Consider the following 15,668-nt stretch of genomic DNA (forward strand, 5'->3'; position numbering starts at 1 on the left):
GCTTTCACAGAAAACGCAAATTATATCATTGCTTCTGAGTTAGTTATTGAGGGGCATTGGCTTATTGGAAAGGGGGTGGCCTTGGGTTTACACTGACAAATGCTCCCTAGGCTGCTGTCCATTGTGCCATCTTAGGCACGTTACTAACCTCTCTGAGCTTCAGTTTCTTCATCTGTAAAATGTGGATAATTACACCTGCCCAATAGAGGTGTTGAGAGAATTAAATGAAGTCGTGTATGAGTTTTGTAAAGCACCAGGTGCAAAGTCTGGTGATATAGGTGTTCAGTAACAAGTGTTATTATAATTATTAATTTTTTTCAGACTAATGTCTTCCTTTTCTCCTGGGAAGTCTTATTCAAGATGAAGCAGCAGAATGTTGCTGCCAGCCATTTCTTATAGGAATTTCTATGAGGCTGGCAGAGGATTCTGTCTTGCGGTCCTGTGCTTTGAGACACCCACTCTGTGAAGCCTAGTGATCTGATAATTTCTCTTTTTTTTAATGTTTATTTAGTTAGTTATTTGATTGCGCCAGGTCTTAATTGTGGCAGGCAGGCTCCTTAGTTGCAGCACGTGGGCTCCTTAGTTGCAGCTCACCAGCTCCTTAGTTGTGGCATGCAAGCTCTTAGTTGCAGCATGCATATGGGATCTAGTTCCCTGACCAGGGATTGAACCAGGGCCCCCTGCTTTGGGAGCACAGAGTCTTAACCACTGTGCCACCAGGGAAGTCCCCAATCTAATAATTTCTGATAGTCAGCACCTCCATTTGCATGCTGGCACACATCTGTTCTTTATAGAGTTTAATTTTTAAAGTACTGTTTAAATGTAGGTAATTCTTTAAATTAGCTATTGCTCTCAAATGTGGGAGGGAGGCTTTATTTGAAAAACAAACCAAACAAGTGATTGATTATGACAGAGCAGGCACAGAAGGAATGCTGTCCAGGAGGGCGTAGCTCTACCGTGATCTTTGTGCCCTTCTGTTGCTGAGGGAGCTTGCCAGCCTTCATTCCTGAGGGTCTCCTCAAAGTCCAGTTCTTTAAACCCCCTAGGCTGCTTGCACTTCATGTATTCTCTGGATACTTTTACTGGTCTAATGGAAGAAATAAAACTCTGTTTCAGTCTTATGAAGAGCCAAGGTCAAAGTGATGAAGTGCCACACCCGAGGTCATACCCTGCCTTAGGCTGGGAATAGGAATGCTTTCTATGAAGGACTCGGACATCGCTAAGTATAGTCCACTTCAGGGAATTCTGTCAAGATAAACAGAAAATGAGAAAATTTGGATCAGACAGAAAAGCCAAACTACCGGTTTAAGAAATGACTGAGGAGTGAACCAAAGTGTTTAAAAGCCCAAAGGAAGTTGATAGTGACCAAAGTGTCTTTTAAAATGGGTGGTAAGTCCTCTCTTGCCAAGAGAAAAAAGTCAGGCTCCAAGTAAAGACATTGGCATACTGCCCAAGTTTATAGGGCATGAGGAAGAATGCATTTCCATCCTGCACAGGAAGAGTAGCCTCATAGATGTTCACTTCCTTGGCTTCATCTTATAGAAAAATCTTTTTTTTTTTTTTAAATTCTCTGCAGTCAAATAAATGGCTTGCCTTGGTTTAATGTTACTTTTTTTCATAGAATGACACAAATAATACAGCACTCATTTTGGTCCTTGGTCAAACCACATGACCCAAACCAGTATGGCTCTGGGCATTCTTCTGGCCCCGTACAGCCTTGGGCGTTATACCGCAAGCTGTCCATTCAGATTTTAAATTCGTGTTTCTGAGCCCAGTGATCAAACATGGAGAAGACCCATAACTACCTCATTTTGCCTTTCCTTTAGGTGCAGCCGATTTCAGTCAGAAATCAAACGCTTGAAAATCTCATCCCCGGTACGTGTTTGTCAGAACTGTTATTACAATTTACAGCATGAGAGGGGTTCAGAAGATGGGCCTCGAAATTGTTGAAGATTCAACAAGCCGATTGGAGACCACGGTCTGTAGACCCCCTTCCCTATTCCCCTGTCACAACTCGCAGCTCGGAAGGCATCAAAACAGTCTCCGTTTACACATCTCTTCATACCGCGTGTTTGAAGTGTGGGATTCAAAGGGAACATTGAAAAAACGGGTGTAGAGTACAGTCATGGGGCAGACACTATTCAGGTGAACAGCACAAGAAGAATACAAGGTGGTTCCTAGGAGCAACATTTCAATATCCGATTCTCCCTTAACAATAGCTGTCTCCAAGAGAAAATCCTCATGTATTAACTGTCCTTTTCTTGCGTCTCATTTTTGTAGAGCTCCTCATCCTTATTTGGGAAAACCAACGACTACAAAAAAAAAAAAAAAAAAGGCTTTTAGAAAATAGTTGTAAATCTGACTTCTTTGCAAGTAACTGTGTATATTGTAAATAGGTACAAAGGCCTTTTTTCTAAATAAGGACTTAACTGCCTGTAACATGAGACTTCAAACTAAACCACTAACTCAATGAAATACGTATGGTTTGTCTGACATTGCTCACCAATTAATTATAAATATGTTTTATTTTTTAATCCTCAAAGACGTTATCTGTGGTCTTTCCCCCCCTTTCAAACCCAGCCCATGTGCCTGATGTCATTTCTTTCAAGTTGCCCGCAGTATCTCCACTTAACCTAAGCTAGTAACCAAAACAGTGTCATGTGGACCTTCTTTGGGAAACAGTGTGGGAGAATAAGAGTCTGGTCATGAGATACCCTGGAAATCTTTGGGCATGTCATACGTGGCTACATCTCACACGTGGCTACGCACCACCTCAGTGTTGTTCTGATGTCATAAGGCCCCTTGTAAACTTCTCTTTGGACTGCCCTTTGGTCATAGCGTCCCCTCTTAGCACTACATAGCGGTGGTCGGGCAATCGACGCAGTGCAGGAAACAGCCCTGCCTCAGCTAATGGAAACGTATTTGCATGTAACCCACTTTAACTTCTCCTGCATAGAACATAAGAAGTATGTGTCTTTGGTGACACTAATGTTCTACTATAGCTTATTTTCAAAAAAGGGTTAAAAAAAGAAAAAAGTGTACAGAATTAACATATAAACCTTGTTGTAAAACTGAATCATGTCAGAACTGCTTATAATTAACCTTTACCATTTAATGCCATCTACCTGAAAACAGTGAGATTTATACTGTATCAATGTCTATTTTTTTGTTTTTGCTATGAATATAATTACAGTATTTTAATATTTAGTTATTTAATTTGTTCTAGTTGGATACAGAACACACAAATCCAGGGAGACTAAAGCTGGTGGGGGCTAAGAGATTAGTTTACAGAAAAAAAGCTTTGGTGGTGGGATTTTTTTAAATGTGTGTTATGTACATATATAAATATATATATATAAAACAAATGAAACAATTAATCTAGATTTTAACATTTTCAGATATTTAGTGATAATATTATGAACAATTCTAAAAGCCCTGTGATTTGAAAAATGTAGAAGCATTTATGGCCCAAGAAAGGAAGGAGAGGCCTTCACACCTCATGGAGTTATCATACGAAGGACAGCGGCTTTGGCTTTCCCGATTTTTCATCTTTAGGCCCTGGTGACAGGCACACTTATGCACTAAAATGCACATATATGCACATGCATTCAAAAATAGGCATTGGTACAATAGTAATCTTGTACCTAATGGGCTGAAACCAGCTTAAGAACAAATTTGTTCTTCCTGATAACTAGGTCTCCAAGAGAAAATATAAAGGCTGCTTTAGTGCCTTATGCTCACTAAATTTAAACCTTTATTTACCTAGGTTTGAGCCTACAGTCTATTTATGATTACATATCAAAATTGATTAAAACACTTCCATTTCTAAAAGTTCAAATATACTTGTTAATAAAAGGATTATTGGCATTAATACTTTAACTTGAAGAAAAGTTGTGTTCTGTTTTCCTTTCTGTGTCTCACTCCTCCCCACCTTCCTCTTCCCCCCTCACCTTCTTTCTTCAATTCTAATAAATAATGCTGGATGTTCAACAGTTGCAGGACTTGTGCTCTCACATAATCATGGGCTTTGACCCTGTCCAGCCCTAGAGATGAGTTGTAGCAGTGTTATTCTACACTTTTTAAAAGAGGCGTCCTCCTTGTGTCCACAAACCATGTTTACCCCAAACCCAATGGCAGAGATGTTCTTTAAAGACTTGAATATATGAATGTCTGTATGTAGCTACTTAAAGGTTATTCCTCTATGTAATATGAAGTTATATGGGATGAACACTTTTAAACTTTCCAACACAACTTCCATAACTAGAAGGTGGAAACCAAAACCCTCATGATAGTATTTCCTCTGGCAGCTGGTGCTGTGGGCAACTGTTTTGTTCAGTGGGTTTCTTTTCTTTTTGCTTTTAATATAGAAATCACAAATCACTCACACATACAAGTACACTCATGTAAACTAATCGTTCCTCTGAATGTCCTTCTTTGTTCCATGTAAATTTGTTTACCAACATATATTCTCAGCATGTACATCCACCTTTGTGTGGTCCATATTCTTTCTCTGAGAGTACCTCACAGGGCTTCTGCCTGATCTTTGTAGTTTGTCCATCCATCCATCCATCCATGTCCTCTAACATTCGTGTGTATTGTGCAACTGTAATGTCATGCTTTTGAAGAGAAGAATAGCTGCCCCTAGCAGCCATCCATCTGAATGATAGCAAAACACTCTAGATAAGTTATTTTGCACTTTCTTATGTATAAAGTTGGTAGAAACTTATTTTTCCTTTGTATCATTTAAATACATTTTGTTTTGGTAAATGAACTGTGTATAAAATATTTATGCCATTAAAACTGTTTTTAGAAAGTATTTTTAATTTCAGCAAGTTTGGTTACTTGTTGCATGACTATTAACACAGCTGACTTTTTGTGTCAGTGCATTGTATATTTTTTTGTCCTGTTATTAACTTGTAAGCCCTAGTAATGGCCAATTATTTGTACAGCAACAGAAGTAAATTGAAGATACTGGCTAAGACTGGATTGATTGTGGACTTTTGTACTATATTGCAGAATCCAATATCTGTTCTTTGGTGGTTATGTAAAAGGCCTGAAGAATTACTATCTAGTGTGCAATCTGTGATAACTGAATGTTCATTGTATATCTGTCTCTGATGCAAAAAGGTAGAGTAACACAATTACAATACATGATTAAATGCAATAGTCCAGATACTTTTTTTTTTCGTTTCAAATAAATACCTACTATCTACCACCACCCCTTCTCACCCCCCCCCCACAAAAAAAGAAAAGAAAAAGGAAAGTTTTTAAGCCAGCTCTTCAGGGGAGGAAAAACAAACAAAACAAAACTGAGGTCTAATAAAACTTTGTGTAGTTCTTTTCTAGTTGTGAATATATCTTTCAAAAGTGCCTGCTTAAAGTCTCTGCTTGCAGAGTTGTTGGCTGCTAGGGTCTGGTTCCAGTTCTAGTGCGATCCATCTTTAAAAACCAGGCTTTCTGCATCCTGAGCTTCCCAGTTGTGCTGGACTCCTGGGGCTGTGTGCACAGCCGCAGGGAGAGGCAAGTGGCTTCTGGGAGACACGACCCTCAGACTTGAATGGACCTGTGGAAAAGGACCGCATCGCATGGTTTGGGCTCCTTTTCCCTGAGCCTATTCTCTACCCATCATATTGTGGAAAGTAAGCAGTAATAAATTATACATCTAACTGTCTATTTCCCACCCCTGCCATATTCACATCAGGAATACTCTGATGTCCTGCCCCCCCTTTCTGGAAGCACAGTGCCCCACTGTCATTAGCTAGATAATTTGCCATTTCAGTCTTTGAGAGTGTTAGCAACTTACATCCGTTTTTATAGTTACTCACTTATTTGGTTTGAAAATTGACTTCCCAGAACAGGAGAATGTAGAAAACACTTTTTAAGTTTATTTAGGGTGCTTTAGTGACTTTTCTTCTTTCTAAAGGTACTAACAAAATTCCCAGTTCATTTTAAGTATGATCAGCAGAGTTCCACATTTGAGGATATTGTGCTTATTACAAATTCCACCCCAGTGCAACTCCACTTTAGAGGCAGAAGATAGAGAATGCTAACAACTCCTATGACAGTAGATATTTCTTCAAAAATAACTCAGTGGTAAGAGAGAAAACCTAGGGCAGTTCTCATTGTTTTAATGCAATACTACTCATAATTCTAATGACCTCAAGAAGAGTTGCTATCAAATACGGGCTTGCAAAAATTCTTTTCAGGGTTTAAATGTGCAAATGATCTTCAGTGAGTCCCTTTTCTGCCATTTGCTTCTCATCTTTAATAAAATTTCCTCTTCAGCCCTCATTTTGGCCCTTTTGGAGTGTTGAAGAAGCAGTCCAATGGAATTGGCTTAGCACTAGCTTAGTCTTTTTTGCCTTATCAATATTCTCATTTTCTCCCACCCATTGCAAAGCTCCTTTTTATTTATTTATTGTTCCTGTTGACTTTTGCTAGAAATGGCACCAAACCAAGCTACCACACTCAGAGATAGCATGGTGTTGGGAGAGCCCTGGCACAGTAATTCAGAGATGGAGCCTGCAGCTCTCCCCAGCTTGTGGACTTCCGAAGCCCCTCATGTAATCCCTCTTGGTGCACCAGGTTTCCTGTGTCAACACTGACCCTGAGAATGAGATGAGACTAAAGTAATGCTTTTTCAACTTTCTGGTCTTAAGACCTTTTGATCCTTAAAAACTTGAGGCCTCCAACCATTTTTGTTTATAGGGGCTGCATCTATAAGTAGTCATTGTATTAGAGATCAAAACTGAGATTTTAAAAATATATTTATTTAGAAGTAGCAATGATGAAACTATTATGCAATAACATCAATTACGTGTTTATATGAAAAAAAAAAACTTTTCCAAATAAACAAAAAATATTAGTGAAGAGAGTGGAATGGTTTTACGATTTTGCAAATCTCTTTTATGTCTGGCTTAATTGAACACAGGTGGATTCTCATATCTGCTCCTACATTCAGTCTCTTGTGATTCTTCGTTTTGGTTGAAGCATATGAGGAAAATCCAGTCTCACACAGGTATGTGGTTAAAAGGGGGCGGGGAGAAGGATATTTTAATACCTTATGCAGGTCATTGTTTCTGAATAGCTTTCAGTTTCTTAAAGATTGATTACTATGTGGCATTTGAAACTACATCAGTGAACTTTTTATACTCTACTACTACTAACTCCATTAGTCTGTCTTGTACATTGAATCTATCTTTTACCAATATGTAATTTTATAGCACCCATTGGCCATTTAGCACTACATCATTACTACTACTACAGTGTGTGTACATCTTCCAAGACGTTTTATTCTGTAATGCATCAAAAAAATCACATCATACGTAATATCAGAGTATCTCCAGCAGTCTCAGAAAATTCTAAGTCAAACAGTTGTGGATATCACAGGTTTTTCAAAATTAGAATTTTTGCTTAAAACCTAACATTTTTTCATTGGCACCAGTCACTGTTTGCTGTTTTCTTTGAAGCAATAGGCTCACTCTGTTAATTTCAAGAATATTTCTGTCAAAGAACCGTGGTTTGTCAGCTGTTCTTTCAGGGCGAAAAGATGTGCTGTGAGAAAAGCAGCAGGCCAGCCGCAACTCAATTGCACAAGTACTTCGAGACAAACATTGTACTTAAGGATGCAGACGCCTTGTGGGTACCTCTCATTTTGTGTCACATAACTTAAGGTTCAAGGTTTAATAAAAGTAGTAATTTTACTGCTTCTCCAAGGACATGCTTAAGTGAAACAGAGCCTTCTTTCTACTGGGAGTGCTTGATAATGACTAGTAGAAGTTTGGTGCCACTGCCTGATTTCATGCTTGGATTCCAGCAGTTTTACTCACTGTTGCTGTTGCACCTGAGTTCTGTACAAATATCAATGCAGTGAAAAAGGCAAACAACATTTCAGTATTATTATGAAAATAGTCTTCATCTTGTAGACCCCATGAAAGGGTCTTCAGGACTCCCAGGGGTCTGGGACTCCCAGACTTTGAGAAGCAGTGGTCCAAGGAGAAGATACATGAGATGATCCCTAAATTGTAAAGCAGCAGGTCTGAATCTCATCTGGGAACAGTGTTCCTAATCATAGACCCAGGGCTTTCAGCGGGGCTCCTGTTGAAACCTGCCAAGTGCAAGACCAGGCCCTGCCTCACTGGGCTTGCCACTGGGGCCATGGCCACCTGCTGGAATACTGCCTCCCCAGCCCAAAGCACACAGGGACCAAGAGTGCATCTCTGAAGTGCTGGAGTTTCTAAGAAGGTCTTTTTATAGTAACATTCTTCTAGTCAAGACTCCAAATTTTTGATAATGTAAAAAAAAAAAACTAATCCTTTGATATTGGATACTGTTCTACCTAATATGGTGCACTGATCAGGAGATTGATGACCAAGAGTCAGTCTGGGATTTAAGTTCTCGTTCTACCACTTACTGTGTGATATTAGGCCACTTCTCCACATCTGAGCTTCCTCATAAGTAAATTTTGTATTATGATACCTGCCCCCAGACAATTGTTACAAAGATTAAATCAGGTAATATATGTAGGACATGTAGTGCTTGACCAGATGTTCTCAATATATTGTAGCATTAATTTAGAAATATGAACATGAAGTGGTGCACTAGAACATTTCCTAAAGCCTAAATATTTAAATCCACTGATGGGGAGTTTGTCTTCAGTCAGGTACACAGCAGGCAGAATGCTAGCCTGGAAAGAGCCCTGGGAAATCATGCCGCCCAAACCCTCATTTAGCACAAGAGGAAAGGGACTCAGAGATGTTTGAAATTCCCAAAGCCCTGTTGCTTGTTAAGTTTAACTCCCTGCTCTACCCCTAAACTTCCGACTCTCAGGCCAATGATCTTTAGAAACAGCTTCCAGGTCTTTTTTTTTTTTTTTTTTGTAGGAGTGGGGACTACAATGAAAATGTACTTAGGATATCATTTCCCTACCATCCTGCCCTGCTTTATCATGAAGATAAAGGGGTGGAACTTCAACCTTGGCCTTCAACTGCAGTATTACACTTCCTGCTCAACAAAGACAAAGGAAAGTTGCAAGCTGCATTCCAGAGCAGAGGACCATTAAAGGAAAACAAATCCTTCTTGATCTTGCTCTGAAGCACTGCTGTCCATTTCAAACAAAAGTTATATCCTAAAAACACTTTCTGTTCATAAAAGCCAAACACTCCTTTGCAAACTGATTTAGACAGAAATAAACCAGGGAGCAAAGGTCAACCTAAGGAGCCTGGCTGTAAACTTAAGGATCATTACAGTCTGGCCCTGCGGGCTGCTTCTGCTGAGAGGAAGGAACACAGACCTACTCCGGCAATGTTATCGAGTATGCTTGTGGCTCAAGTTTGGATTCACCCACGTAGATTTATTTTCCCTTCTCTTAAGGTAGCAATTTACATGTCCTTGATGATACATATTACACTGAGCCTTGAGGATAATATAAAAATGACGTAACTACCCTGTTCAAGAACTTTCTAGCCTATAAACCAGGGGCTTGCCTTCATGTAGGTATAGTATCTGTAACTGAATTTTCAGCAAGTCTATTACATTTCTCACCGTGTCTAATTCAGTAAGAAGGACACTGTCATCACAACTGGTTTTCTTAGCTCTGTGATCTTCATTTTCATATCATTGTATTTTTCTATCATCTCATCTTTGATCCTTTATTGAATTCATATAGGTTTTCAGTAAGTTACATAATACAAAGGCTTTCCAGGAAATTCTCTTCTTTTAGGGTTGTTTTCCCCCCAGACTGGGTTCTTGGTCATGTATGAATACTTTCCTGCCTTCTTACCTGCCTGCCTTTGTTTTGTGTTGGTGTCATAGCATTAATTTGCATCTTCCTCCTTTTAAATGTGGATACTCCAACCCAGACTTTGCATTTGCTGACATAAAGTGTGAGTGAATTCATCCTTAGTTTGGGGCTGGCTGTGGGCTTCTTTTTTTTATTAGTCTTTATTGGAGTATAGTTGATTGACAATGTTGTGTTAGTTTCTGCTGTACAGCAAAGTGAATATTTTTCTACCTCTGCCTTTGCCGCTATGGTCCATTCTCAACGCAGCAGCCAGGCAAGCCCACTAAGATACCTGATCCTGTCAGTCCCTGCTTAAAACCCTGCAGGTCTCCTCACCTCCTCCCCTCTTTCACTCTGCTAGTCTGCTCGAATACTTGCCACGCCTGCGCCCCCACCCGCCGCCCCCCCCCACCGTAACCTCTGCCTTGTGGCTCCTAACCCAGCTGTGCTCTGCTCCCCCAACCCCTCACCCGTTTCAGTCATGTCTCAATGGTCACCTTCTAAGGGAAGCCTTCCCTGACCACCCTGCAGTATTGAGCCACCCACCCCTCAGCGCTGCCCATCAGATAGCAAGGATGGGAGACTGAACAAGCTGTGGGGTCCCCAGTGGCGGAGTCAACTGGCATCCCTTTCCCGCCCCTCCCCAGACCCGAAACACCTTCCTCTGTAGATCCTACCGTTACAGATTCTCTAGTCAGATTTTTAAACAACTTTATTGAGATATAATTAACATACTGTAAAATTCATCAAAGTATGCAACTTAATGGGTTTAGTATCTTTACAGTTGTGCAACTATCACCATCGTCTAATTTCAGAACATTTTCATCACACCAAAAGAAACCTCACACCTTTAGCCGTCACTCCCCATTCTCTCTTTCCCCACCCCCTGGCAGCCACTAATCTACCCTCTGTCTATAGATTTGCCTCTTCTGGACATTTTGTATAATGGAATTGTGTAATATGTGGTCTTTAGGAACTATCTCATTTCAGTGAACATAGTATTTTGGAGATTCATTCATATTGTAGCATGTATCAGAACTTCCTTTGTATTGCCAAGTACTTTAGTCCATTGTGTGGATATACCACATTTTATTTATCCATTTCCCACTTGATGGACATTTAGTTTGCTTCTACTTTTTTACTATTGTAGGTAATGCTGTTGTAAACATTCATGTACAGGTTTTTGTGTGGATGGGCATTTTCATTTCTCGTGGGTATATACCAAAGACTGGAATTGCTGGATCATATGGTAAATCTTCAGCATGTAGAGGAACTGTCAAACTGTTTTACATTCACTCCAGCAATGCGTCCAACTGGTTTTTATTCTCAGGGAACAGCACCAACCAACCCTCACTCCTTTCTCGGTCACCTACAAGCCCTCTTTAAAATGTTTCTTTGATTTAGAGACAGGCCACTTTTGAATATACTCTCAAGAAGGTATCTGTTAAGAAAGTAGCTGACAACAACAGCCTGCACTAGCACCCCGGGAATGATGAGATAGAACTTCAAGGAGAAACAGATGGATACACTATCATAGTTGGAGACCTCAACACCTCACTATCAGAAATGGACAGATGCAGCAGACAGAAATTCAGTACAGACATAGTTGAACTCAACAGCACCGTCAATCAACTGGATAAAATTGACACCCATATACACCCAACAACAGCAGAATACACATTCTTCTCAAGCTCCCATGCAATTCACCAAAATAGACCACATTCTGGGCCATAAAATACATCTTAATTTAAAAGGAATGAAATCATATAATGTCCGCTTTCAGACCACAAAGGAATTAAACTAGAAATCCCCAAATATATGGAGATTAAACACCACACTTCTAAATAACACATCAGCCAAAGAAGAAATCTCAAAAGAAATTTTAAAATATTTTGAGCTAAATGAAAACGCAACTTACCAAAATTTGTAAGTGAAAGTAGTGCGTAGAGGGAGATTTACACCATTGAATGCATGTATTAGAAAAGACAAAAGATCAAAAATCAATAACCTAAGGTTTCACCTTAGGAAACCAGGAAAAGGAGAGCAAATTAAATCCAAAGTAAGCAGAAGAAGAGAAATGATATGAATTAGAGCAGAAATTAGTGAAATTGAAAATAGGAAATCAATACCAAAAAATCAGTGAAACCAAAATCTGGTTCTTTGAAAATACCAATAAAAATCAATAAGCCTCTAGCCAGTCTACCTTAAAAGAAAAAAAGGAGAAAGAGAGGAAGAAGGAGGGAAGACACCAATTACTGATATTAGAAAAGAAATAGAGGCCATCACTGCAGATCCTGTGAAATTAAAAGGATAATAAAGCAACACTGTGAACAACTCTATGCCCACAAATTTGATAACCTAGATGAAATGGACCAATTCCTTGAAAGGCACAAATTGCCAAAGCTCACACAAGAAGAAATTGTCTGAATAGGTGTATATCTATCAAAGAAATAATAACCTTCTAAAACAGAAAACAACAGGCCCAGGTGGGTTCACTGGTGAATTCTACCAAACAGGGAGAAATTATACCAATTCTCTACAACCTTATTCAGAGGACAGAAGCAGAGGGAATACTTCCTAACTCATTCTATGAGGCTAGCATTACCCTAGTACCAAAACCAGACAAAGACATTATAAGAAAACTACAGACCAATCTCTCATGAACATAGGTGCAAGATCCTCAACAAAATATTAGCAAATTAAATCCAACAATGTATAAAAAGAATTGTGTACCATAACCAAGTGAGATTTATTTCAAGTGTTCAAGGCTGGTTCACCATTTGAAAATCAATTAATGTAATCCATCACATCATTTAGCTGAAAAAGAAAAATCACATGATCATATCATATGCAAAAATAAAAAAGCATTTGACAAAATCCAACTCATTCATGATAAAAAAAAAACTCTCAGTAAAATAGGAATAGAAGGAGAACCACATCAACTTGATAAAGGCTGTCTTTAAAAATACTACAGCTAACATTGTACTCAATGGTGAGAAACTCAAAGCTTTATCACTAAAATCAGCTACAAAGCAAGGATGTCTCCTTTCACTGCTCCTCAACATCATACTGGAAGTTCTACCTAATGCAATAAGACACAAAAAAGAAGTATACAGCAGGGAAGAAAGACATGACTGTTTTTGTTGGCAGATGACAGGATCGTATGTAGAAAACCCCCCAAAAAATTGACCAAAAACTCCTAGAACTAATAAGCAATTATAGGAAGTTTGCAGATTATAAGCATAGTATAAAAAAGTCAAGCACTTTCCTATATACCAGCAATGAACAAGTGAAATTTGAAATTAAAAACACAATTCCATTTACATTAGCAACCCCCAAAATAAAATAGGTATAGGGACTTCTCTGGCAGTCCAGTGGTTAAGACTGCACTTCCACCACAGGGGGTGTGGGTTTGATCCCTGTTTGGGGAACTAAGATCCTGCATGCTGTGCGGCCAAAAGAAAACTAGTTTATTGCTAAAAATGCTAACCATCACCTGAGCCTTCAGTGAGCTGCAATCTTTTTGCTGCTGGAGGATCTTGCCTCAGTATTGATGCTGCTGACTGATCAGGGTGGTGGTTGCTGAGGTTGGGGTGGCTGAGGCAATTTCTTAAAATAATGATGAATTTTGCCCCATCGATTGACTTTTCCTTTCATAAACGGTTTCTCTGTAGCATGCAATGCTGTTTGATAGCACTTTACCCTTAGTAGAATTTCTTTCAAAATTAGAGTCAGTCCTCTCAAACCCTGCTGCTGCTTTATGAATCGCTTTATGTAACATTCTAAATCCTTTGTGTCATTTCAACAATCTTCACATCTTCACCAGGAGTAGATTCTATCTCAAGGAACCACTTTCTTTTGCTCATCCATAAGAAGCAACTCCTCATCCATTAGTTTGATATTTATAACAAATATAATAATGAAAAAGTTTAAAATATCACGAGAATTACCAATTTGTGATACAGAGACTCCAAGTGAACAAATGCTGTTGGAAAAATAGCTCCAATAGCTCCAACCCTTGCTCAATGCAGGGCTGTCACTAAACTTCAATCTGTAAAAAAAAACCACAAATCTGCAAAGTGCAATAAAACGAGGTGTGTCTGTATGTGAAATCAAAGAATAAATAAATGGAGAGAGATATTCCATGTTCATGGATAGGAAAACTCAATATTGTCAAGATATCACTTCTTCCCTACTTGATCTGTAGATTCAATGCAATCCCAATCAAAATCCCAAGTTATTTTGTGGCTATCAGTGAACTGATTCTAAAGTTCATATGGAGAGGCAAAAGACCTAGAATACCAGGACAATACTGTAGGAAAACTAACTTAGAGGACCAACACTACCTGACCTCAAGACTTACCATAAAGCTACAATCATCAAGACAGTGTGTTATTGGTGAAAGGACAGAGAAATAGATCAATGGAACAGAATACAGAGCCCAGAAATGGATGCACATAAATACAGTCAACTGATCTTTGACAAAGGAACAAAGCCTACACAATGGAGCAAAGATAGTCTTTTAACAAATGGTACTGGAACAACTGGTCATCCACATGCAAAAAAATGAATCTAGTCACAGACCTTACACCTTTTAGAAAAATTAACTCAAGATGGTTCATAAAGCTAAATGTAAAATGCAAAATTATAAAACTAGAATTTAACAGAAAACCTAGATAACCTTGGGTATGGCAGTGATTTACAACATTAAAGTTGTTGGTACGTCATGGTTACAACATCAAAGGCACAATCCATGAAAGAAAGAATTGGTAAAGCAGACTTCATTAAAATTAAAAACTTTTGTCCTGCAAAACATACTGTCAAGAGAAGGAGAAGACAAGCCACAGATTAGTAGAAAATATTTGCAAAAGACAAATGTGATGAAGGACTGTTATCTAAAATATACCATGAACACTTAAAACTCACCAGTAAGAAAATAACCTGATTTTAAAATGGGCCGAAGACATTAACAGACACCTCACCAAAGAAGATATATGGATAGCAAATAAGCATATGAAAAGATGCTCCACACCATATGTCATCAGGGAAATGCAAGTTAAAACATTACATTATCTATAAAATGACCAAAATCCAGAACACTGACAGAACCAAATGCTGACAAGGGTGTGGAACAATAGGAACCCTCATTCATTGATGGTGAGAATGCAAAATGGTACAGCCACTTTGGAAGACAGTTTGGTGGTTTCTGACAAAACTGAACATATTCTTACCATTCTTACCATGACAAAACTGAACATATTCTTACCATCAAGCAACCACAATTCTTGGTATTTACCCAAAGGAGTTGAAAAATTATGTCCGTCAAAAAACCTGCACACTGGTCTTCCCTGGTGGCGCAGTGGTTAAGAGTCTGCCTGCCGATGCAGGGGACACGGGTTCGTGCCCCGGTCCAGGAAGATCCCACATGCCGCGGAGCGGCTGGGCCCGTGAGCCATGGCCGCTGAGCCTGCGCGTCCGGAGCCTGTGCTCCACAACAGGAGAGGCCAAAACAGTGAGAAACACGCATACAAAAAAAAAAAAAAAAGCCTGCACACTGATGTTGACAGCAGCTTTATTCATTTTTGCCAAAACTTGGAAGCAAGCAAGATTCCTTCAGTAGGTGAATGGGTAAATAACTATGGTACATCCAGACAATGGAGTATCATTTAGCACTAAAAAGAAATGAGTTAAAGCCATGAAAAGACATGGACATGGAAGAATCTTAAATGCATATTACTAAGTGAAAGAAGCCAATCTGAAAAGGCTGCATACTGTATGATTCTAACTGTATGACATTCTGGAAAAGGCAAAACAATGGAGACGGGAAAAAGATCAGGGGTTGGGGGTGTGTAGGAGGAATGAATAGGGGAAGCACAGAGGATTTTTA

At 39.1% G+C, this 15,668-nt stretch overlaps 1 protein-coding gene across 8 annotated transcripts in view; it reads left to right on the forward strand.

Moving 5' to 3' along the window:
• WDFY3 (WD repeat and FYVE domain containing 3) overlaps window positions 1-2,347 on the forward strand; it is a 256,297-nt gene extending 253,950 nt beyond the window's left edge. For all 8 annotated transcript variants that reach the window (XM_029234758.1, XM_029234756.1, XM_029234757.1 and 5 more), the window contains one exon: window positions 1,827-2,347. In XM_029234758.1, coding sequence (XP_029090591.1) covers window positions 1,827-1,950 — 124 coding nt within the window. In that variant the 3' untranslated portion in view covers window positions 1,951-2,347. The remainder of the gene's footprint in view (window positions 1-1,826) is intronic.
• Window positions 2,348-15,668: the final 13,321 nt, after the last annotated feature.

Source organism: Monodon monoceros, unplaced genomic scaffold, assembly GCF_005190385.1.
Source record: "Monodon monoceros isolate NGI ecotype Baffin Bay Population unplaced genomic scaffold, NGI_Narwhal_1 Super_Scaffold_20, whole genome shotgun sequence".
NCBI classification, from domain to species: Eukaryota; Metazoa; Chordata; class Mammalia; order Artiodactyla; family Monodontidae; genus Monodon; species Monodon monoceros.